At 34.4% G+C, this 9815-nt stretch overlaps 1 protein-coding gene and 1 long non-coding RNA gene across 2 annotated transcripts; both read left to right on the top strand.

The window, feature by feature from the left end:
* Positions 1-765: 765 nt before the first annotated feature.
* Positions 766-3031, top strand: LOC103519734 (early growth response protein 1-like). The gene is made up of 3 exons (XM_026831124.1): positions 766-1238; positions 1326-2715; positions 2862-3031. Exons 1-3 carry the CDS (start codon positions 945-947, stop codon positions 2912-2914), a joined length of 1737 nt encoding a protein of 578 aa, XP_026686925.1. The 5' UTR covers positions 766-944; the 3' UTR covers positions 2915-3031.
* A 4611-nt stretch (positions 3032-7642) lies between these two features.
* Positions 7643-9541, top strand: LOC113471746. The gene is made up of 2 exons (XR_003394328.1): positions 7643-8513; positions 8600-9541. It is a non-coding gene; the product is annotated as an uncharacterized LOC113471746 (long non-coding RNA).
* The last annotated feature ends 274 nt before the right edge of the window (positions 9542-9815 follow it).

Genomic DNA, 9815 nt, shown 5'->3' with positions numbered 1-9815 from the left:
GAAAAGAAACTGTAGTAGAAAGCACCCACACGTACACAAATGAATAATATTAAAGGGGCGAAATGAAAGGAGAGAAAAAAGGAGTAGACAATCTAGGTCAGCCGTATGACTATATATGACCAGCAATACACGTCGCACTGCAGCGTTGTAATGCGGGTGGTATATCGACATCATTTATCATCCCAGGAAAAAGTCCCACTTTACTGTATACCGTGTAAATCGAAAACTTTGTGTGATTCTTGAAAAATTTGTAATATTCAAGAACATCAGAAGTAGGTAAATACATTCTCCTAACTATTTGCAAAATCGCATACTAACGGTTACATTACCTTCTTGTGTTTCAGGTAGACTCAGTGTGGTGATAACCTAAGAACATCTTCAACAATTTGGTCACGAGTATACCGTGTAAATCGAAAACTTTGTGTGATTCTTGAAAAATTTGTAATGTTCAAAAACATCAGAAGTAGGTAAACACATTCTCCTAACTATCGCATACTAACGGTTACATTACCTTCTTGTGTTTCAGGTAGACTCAGTGTGGTGATAACCTAAGAACATCTTCAACAATTTGGTCACTGGATTGAGAATCGCAATGATATCAATGGCGTCCAGGCTCATCATTTGTATACCGTGTAAATCGAAAACTTTGTGTGATTCTTGGAAAAATTGTAATGTTCAAGAACATCAGAAGTAGGTAAATACATTCCCCAACTATTTGCAAAATCGCATACTAACGGTTACATTACCTTCTTGTGTTTCAGGTAGACTCAGTTTGGTGATAACCTAAGAACATCTTCAACAATTTGGTCACTGGATTGAGAATCGCAATGATATCAATGGCGTCCAGGCTCATCATTTGTACTTGAAGCAGAGATGCCATCTCATCCAAGCAGTCTTGTACGAAATCTCAGACGTCGCTGCAAAGCGACGTCCGCTCAATAAACATGGCTGAAACTAGCGTAGAATACTCCCGTAATCCCTTAGTAGATCATCACCATGCAAATTATAAGAAGATCAATAGATACCCATTTGCAGCAAAGAACAACAACAAGATCGTAAGTCCGCATAAATTCAGAAAGCGGAAACGACTGAGTCAAGTCGTGGATAAATTAACCACTCAGATTTCAAACACCGGCACACCGCTCAACAATAATGTACATCATTACAACAATAACAATAACAACTACAGCAATGGTGTAAAGCAGGATAGAAGTCACATGTTGGGCGGTCGTGGGGACCATCATCAAGAAATCAACAATAACAATAACAACTACAGCAATGGTGTAAAGCAGGATAGAAGTCACATGTTGGGCGGTCGTGGGGACCATCATCAAGAAATGGCGCCATTGCACGGTGATGTGTTCAAATTTGAACCAGTTGATAAAGATCGTTACTATTCAACAAGAATAATATCAGAAGAGGAGGAAGAAGTTGAAGATGTGTTTAGTCCTGCATCATCTTCTAATAAATCACCTCATAGTTCGAATACAGACTCACCTAAGATTAGTTTTAGTCCATTGAGAATCAAAGACAATAGTGTTGAAGATGATGTAGATGTAGGAACCAATAACAATACCCCACCACCTCCTAGACTTGCCAAACACATCAAGGAAGAAGATGCTCAATATAGTCCTCAACATCACAAGTATCCTGGGTGTTCTTGTGCTCATTGTTCCTCAGATCATCATCCTCAGAATAGCTCACATGAACACCACTACCCTCTCTCCCCTGTCTCTCCCCTTACACCCATGTCCCCAATGCAAGCCCCCGTGTATAGTTTTGAGCACTATCTTCATACAAAGTACCTGCCTGACATCTTTAGGAGAAGAAGTCATTCCGATTCTGATCTTCCAATGTGGTTTGAACCTGTGAAATCAGAAAAAGGAGAGCGTCCAAGTGTCCTGAGGCATCATGGAAGGCCCGTCTCAGTACCTCAACCGCTTTACCTTCACAAGTATCCCACTGTGAAATCAGAATCTTTAGACATTTATTATACGACTCCTCAAGATTGTCCACTAGATCTCTCTATCAAAAGTAGTTGTAGTAGCAAAGATAGTAAAGAACATCTTGGCAGCAGCACAAGTTCTGACTCTCTCCCACCTTCTGCGTTATTCTTAGAACCTTTACCTCAGCTGCCACCTCTGCAGATGTTGCCTCCTGGATTCCTCCCTAATAGAGGGTCTGTCTCAGTTCCTGTTGTCAAGGGTGATGTGGCCTCTCCTACCACTAAAGAGTCAGTCGCTGTAAGATATAACTTGGAAGTTTCTCCTGTTGTGGAAGAAATGCCTCCCGGAGCGGATGTTGCGTATGTTTGTCCTGTATGTGGACAAATGTTTAGTTTACATGATAGGTTAGCAAAACATATGGCATCTAGGCACAAGAGCCGTTCTCAATCAAATGATTCAACTGCCAAAGCATATTTATGTGAGGTATGTCAACGATCATTTGCTAGAAGTGATATGTTAACGCGGCATATGCGTCTACACACTGGAGTTAAACCCTATACTTGTCGAGTATGTGGGCAAGTATTTTCCCGATCTGATCATCTCTCTACACATCAGAGAACTCATACAGGAGAAAAGCCATACAAATGTCCACAGTGTCCATACGCTGCTTGTCGTAGGGATATGATCACGCGACACATGAGGACACATACAAGGTATGATACAACACCTTCTAGTAATGATGAACCATTTTCTCCGGCCAGGACTTCACCACGGGAGAAAAGCCATACAAATGTCCACAGTGTCCATACGCTGCTTGTCGTAGGGACATGATCACGCGACACATGAGGACACATACAAGGTATGATACAACACCTTCTAGTAATGATGAACCATTTTCTCCGGCCAGGACTTCACCTGTGTCAGATGTTAGTCCTACGGAAAAATTAGGATCTCGCCCATATGCCTGACATTAGGCTCAACGTAGTTATAAGTAGGTTGTTTAGATAATTAAATGTTGAATGTTGTTGTAATATAATTGAGTTTGTTTTTGTGTACATTATTTATTAATGTGTTGAGGTAGACATCAATGTTATTATTAATTTTATACTTGGGAAATTTTATTATCTTTTATACTAAATACCCATTTGTTATAATATTATGGTCTCCATTATTTTGTTAAAACGACGATGTTGTTTTTATTATTTTGAATTGCTTATGACAAGGCTGATGTTGGATGTGTGAAATTTGAATGACAGACATACTGCCAGACAGGCAGACAGACAGACATACTGCCAGACAGGCAGACAGACAGACATACTGCCAGACAGGCAGATAGACAGACAGACAGACATACTGCCAGACAGGCAGATAGACATACTGCCAGACAGGTAGATAGATAGACCAACAGATATACAGATCAACAGAGAGATAAATTTGAATTTTGATCACCATCTTACTCTGATGGAACTTGTAAAACCACCCACCTATCAATTTTTAGGCCCAAATTTCGTAAACACTATACGTAGGTAAGTCATATCAAACCTTTTTTTTTCACATACCTAGATCCCCGTACTTCTAATACCTATTAGTGATTTCCATCAGATGGGGTGATTTTCACCACCCTTCTCGTTTTTGTAAAATAATACCATCATTTCCTATTCTAGTGTATTTATGTAAACAGCTCTCATGGAATAGTATACCACAAATGTTTGCAACTTCGGTTTGGTAGGAAATTGGAAAGTACTAATAACTGCACTAATCCAATATGAATGCACTTACTTGCCAGTTATATAGAAATGTTGATGACGCTGCAATCTGGTACCACAAATGTTTGCAACTTCGGTTTGGTAGGAAATTGGAAAGTACTAATAACTGCACTAATCCAATATGAATGCAGTTACTTGCCAGTTATATAGAAATGTTGATGACGCTGCAATCTGTAATGGACATCAATATTGGCATCATCATTTTTGCTTACATGCATTTTAAATATTTTTTTCTTATTGACCTTCATGTACACTATCTCGCCCAGCACAATGTAAGATATACAAAAGCTACTGGGTGCCAGAGTTGTGAAGTAATGATTACTTGATGTAATTAATTCCTAGTTCTAATTACTAGCTCATGTAGTTGTAATCAGTTTGGGCAATTGACCTTCATGTACACTATCTCGCCCAGCACAATGTAAAATATACAAAAGCTACTGGGTGCTAAATTATGCAGAAAATCACGGAATATTTTTCGATTTTGGAATGAAAAAGGTTTCGTGAGGTGATTTTTACTTTCTATTTCTACTCCAGATAGTTTCCCAACCCTCTTTTTGAAGGAATCTATTTTCGACCTACAGAAAATTATGACACTTTCATCTTTTCTTTTAAACAATTCTGTCATAAAGATGTTATCTTTTCATTAGAATCTTCACAAATTTTCATATTTTGAAAAGCTGAAAACTTTTCCTCTACCTATAAATCCTTTGAATTTCTCTAATTCTTCTGGGTAGGTATCGAAAAATCCTCTTCACATCTTTCAAAGTAAACTTTCGAACGAAGCTTCATTGGAAAGTGGATTTTCAGATTATTCATTAGGATAGTTAAAGATTTAGGAAGGCATCTTACGATTTTGGTTTCGAAAGTGGACGTGATTTACTCATACTATAAGCAAATCTATCTACAATTCTACATAAAACATACAATCATAATGAAGTTGGTCATTACAAAGGTACCTATAAATCCTTTGAATTTCTCTAATTCTTCTGGGTAGGTATCGAAAAATCCTCTTCACATCTTTCAAAGTAAACTTTCGAACGACCTAGAATCCGTATTGTTAAGCACCTTAAACGGAGGAAAAAACTCTCGAAATGTCGAGATTTCCAAACACCCTGTCTCTGAACCACAATCTAGATTATTTTTCTTTATAATTTGAACGACCTAGAATCCGTATTGTTAAGCATCTTAAACGGAGGAAAAAACTCTCGAAATGTCGAGATTTCCAAACACCCTGTCTCTGAACCACAATCTAGATTATTTTTCTTTATAATTCACCCACACACTGACACAAAGGAAGTTCACCTCCTTTATGTTGTAGGTGTTAAGAGAATGACTAATATCTTCTCGCTACAGATTTCTTGTAATTTTACTATCACTGATTTATTTGTTCGCTGACTGCGTTATTGCTCATGTTTAGGACTCACCAGGGAAACTAAGTCAGTGATATTACAGAACAATAACACTTCGTGGCGAATTCTGTAGCGGATGAATCTATTTGGTGACGAATTCTATAATTTGGATTGTGGTGATCTTTTCAAGTTGGACATCAGTGAATTCATCTAAAATTCCCATTTACCATGTTAGATTTTAGTGCCATCGGGCCATCGGAAAGCGGAAAGATCAGATATGAAAAGAAAGAAACTAAAGAAAGAAAAGTGGCCAAAAAGAAAAAGAGAGAGAGAAAGAGAGAGAGAGAGAGAGAGAGAGAAAGGGAGACAGACAGACCTGATAATCGATGCCTGGATGCTGAGTCCACTTGAATAAAAGTTATAGAGATACCAGGAATGGTAATACCAGATTGGTGCCCATAAGATCGAAAAATTTAGATAGGCACTGAATTCTAGCCGGGTCCGTGGTACACACATAACAAGGTGTACTTATCTGTGACTGCAGTTTAAGAACATTATGTCAATAGAAATAATAATAATAACATGAAGGCAGTGGTGTGGGGTACTATGTCACAATGGGTCTTCTTCATATTTGAGTGCCTAATCCAGATGGTGGCGATCAGCATGTTTGTGATTAGGTCAGGTGTGAAAGAAAGCTAGAAGGAAGGAAGGGAGAGAGAGAGAGAAAGAAAGAGAGAGGGAGAGAGAGAGAAAGAGAGAGAGAAATAAGAGAGAATATGTACCTAAAATCAACGAGTGGCGTGATCAGTCACATACAGCAGAATATAGAATTAAATTCGATATTGGATTATTTGATGCGATCCAATTCCTCTTTTTCTTGTGTCTTTTGTGTTTCAACAGTGCACACTGTAAAACCCGGACCAATTGTTTCAGCACATGAGGTCACTATTGAGCTGAAATCACTTTCAGGGAAAACTGAGCGCGATTCCATTACCCACCTCAAAGTCTGAATGAACTTTTGGGATCTTCGAAGATTGATCACTTTTACTACTTTGGCCACTTCGCCCACTGTTATAACGTACTTGTAGTACTTATCTAACTACCTATGTATGGTTAATGAACGTTTTTACTATTCTGATAGTTCTCACATTAAAAAATTAAAGATTGACAGGGTTGTGCCAAAAAGCTTAGCTATTGTTTTACTACAATGGTGATCAGAAGTGTTCGAATTCTGGTTCATATTTTGTGATTTTGTCACAGTAGGATACACATTTAGAGAGTTTGTTTTCAATTCTCAACGCCCTGCTAACTTTTAAAAGAGGAATAAAATAAATCAATGAATGTGTGAAATGCCAAGCAAAATTAGTAAATAAATCCAAGAATTACTTGTGCAAAATTAATTGGAAACTCTTTTTACCCTGTGATCGAAACAGGTTTTGCAATTTACACAAAACGTATCTTTTTATATTATGAATACAAATTCTCAGAACTTGTTACACATTATCCCTGTGTGAATATTTAAATATAAATTATAACAGACCCACCTGTTCGGTCCTGAAATTGAATACCACATGGCAACAACGCAACCAAATAATTATTTTGACATGATTAAACATGAACAAAAATTCAATGTAAAGCAACCTAATTATTGACAGATTTCCGCTTGAAAAAATGAGGTAAAAGTTACAAGACTTATTTCACTCCAAATAGCGAATTAACCCCAGTAATACCCAGGTAATTCCTCAATTATTTTCACTTACCTCTATAGAATTTATAAAAAGCTGTTAGTTCTCAGTAAATTACGATAGTAAATCAATATTTCAGTATAATAACCGCCACCCACACGAAAGGGTTTTCACAAACTGACCCTATGGACTGAAGAAGCCAATGTAAAATAATAATAATTATTATTGCCCACCATAAATTTTTATTTGCCACTCACTAGTGCTCTACTATGTGACATTTTAGGTCTAGGATTTAGAAGCAATTTTTAAAAATAGGCATAGCCAATAAACTGAATTACCAACAGTTAAATGAATTAATTAGAGTGTGAGGGAGTTGTGAATTTGCCAAGCAAAAGTGTGGAAATAATATTAAGTTGGAAAAATTTGCTTTTGAATAATAAGAATTAATTCCCAGATCGATTTATAGTGCTTGCTTTCTTGGATGGGATCTGGTTCCTTTTCCGGGCCGATCAGTCCTTACCTTATGAATATAGAAGATTAGGTATTATTAAATTATTTGATGTTCGTAATGTGTCAATCTCTTCAACTACTTAAAATAATACACTATTAAGTTACTATATCTATGTTTACTTCTAACAAGATAATAAATATAGTAAACACATAGATATATCTACTGTTGCCACCCTACTGTTTCCTTGATATTTGGCTAAACCCTTCCTCCAGATATAAATTCTCCCTCCTGCAGCTTTTAAATAACTCATCTAATAGAAGCCTCTCTTTTGAATTTCTCTAAGTTTACTTTAGAATACGAGGAAATTAATTTAATCCACAAATTTGTACCTAAAGAAACAAATAATGTAATACTTAAATTTATTTTGGATTATTCTTTATAAACATAAGATATATCTATAGATTAAATAGAAATATTACTTATAGAATATGTACCTACCTATTATATCGCTTACCTAAACATAAGAATAATGGTAAATTGTTGTGCCGAAGATTTGTGTTATTGATGTTTTTCTTGACGTTCGGGAACACCATTCCAATTCTAACAAAATTAGCGAATGATATAAATAATGACCAAATAATAATATAAAATGAAAAACAAAAGGAAATAAAACATTTTTGAAAAATAATTGATGACAAACCATCTCCAAATCACATTTTGATTATTTCAAATTTGATGACATGAGAAAAGGAAAACTTGTGTAACAATGCCTAAAGAAATCATCTTTGAAAATTTGATCCAAATAAATGTTATAGAAAGCATATCTAAATCTGAGATACTATGAATTTTGAGAATCGGAATGATGATCAAAGGAAACGGATGCTACTTAAAATAAAATATCTGTATTTTTTGAATAATTTGCTTTTGATGTTCAATGTATTAACTGTCTTTCAAATCAATTCTTATTCTTATATCTAATAAAATATACTTAACTTTGCGTATGATTATTGTAATACCTATTATTAAGTTATCCGTAATTTAAAACAAACCGAATAAAAGTTACAGTTCATGTGAAATAGATATCCTTAAAATAAAAGCTTCTGGTGTTGCTGGCAGCACTTGGCTATGGTGTAGAGATTTTGTATAAGGCTCAAAATTTTCCAGTAGGACAAAGAGATACAAATGGAAGTAGTTCCATTTATCTAAATAATATAGCTTTTCCTTAATAGGTTTGCTTTTCAATTATTTTTTAGGTCCGTTTATCTTCGACTTCAAATTCTTGATTACCTAGTTAATTTTACACACTTTTTACATAGGTGGATAGAATTTAATATTGTCTATTTAAACCTCTAGTTATAATGTTGCTCTTTTCTTCAAAAATTGAATTTAACTTTTTACATAGGTGGATAGAATTTAATATTGTCTATTTAAACCTCTAGTTATAATGTTGCTCTTTTCTTCAAAAATTGAATTTATAGGTATTTCTTTCCGAAAGTTCTTGACAATATTTAGGCAAAATTACCATCTCCTTCGTTCTGATTTTCCCTCGTTATGTATTTTATTTGTTTTATAGAAAGCTGTATTATTTTTTGTTGATTGATTTTTTTAGAACTCTCCTAATATTTGCTCAATTGAAATTTATTGATTTAATTTGTTTTTGTTTTGTTATTTGATTATTGTTTAGGTATTATTTTTTCCTCACTGTCTTTTTTTTTTCCTATTCTGAATAAAATTCTTTAGGACCATTTTTACGATCGAAAAAATCTACAGGAATGATATAGGGAGTATAAGGCACTGTTTTCGGCTGCGATATTGTTTACTTTAGACATTATTTATGAAGGTTGAATTTAGAAATATTGATGTAGAAAAGTGCATTGTTTTAAAAATACCAACAAAATTAAATAAATAATTAGTGGGTATGTAATTTACCTAAAACATACTTGAACAAACTCTCTAGTTCTTTTCTCCCTTAATAGTTATACATAATTATTTAATCAATTGAATATTTTTATATATTTAATTCCTTAATTGCATTCTCAATTCATTTTTGTTTCCTATAAAAGTTACATTATACGAACACATCCTCTTGCTTAAAGTGTGGATACCTAAAAATGCATTTTCTTATTATACGTTATAAGGGATTTACCTAATAGAAGGGCATTTTTAGGGAGGACAACTTCACCCAGTCTCTGTTTCATTAGAAACAGTCAGATCACTGATTTTCATTTGATCCTGTATTATTATTTATTTTTTTTTCTGTACATTATTTTTTTATAATTTGTTTATAATATCTATTTATTTTTTGTTTATAGTATTTTTGTTTTAATTTCTCTATCAACCCCCATTTTTTATTACATGAACCTTAAAAAATAAAAATAAAATTATTTACTTTGTTACAATATATATCTCATCTCTATCAACCCCCATTTTTTATTACATGAACCTTAAAAAATAAAAATAAAATTATTTACTTTGTTACAATATATATCTCATTTTTTTAAAATTTTGTTCGTTTGTTTCTTTATCACTTTCCCTGTAGAATAATGACGTCTAGTATGAACAAACTGTTTAGGAGTTTAAGGGTTCGAACTCCCTGATTAATGTCCAATACTATCCTC

The sequence above is a fragment of the Diaphorina citri genome, unplaced genomic scaffold (genome assembly GCF_000475195.1).
Source record: "Diaphorina citri unplaced genomic scaffold, Diaci psyllid genome assembly version 1.1 scaffold2914, whole genome shotgun sequence".
In the NCBI taxonomy this organism is placed as follows: Eukaryota; Metazoa; Arthropoda; class Insecta; order Hemiptera; family Psyllidae; genus Diaphorina; species Diaphorina citri.
Note: the sequence above shows the minus strand (reverse complement) of the source record. Positions and strands in the feature narration are given on the sequence as shown.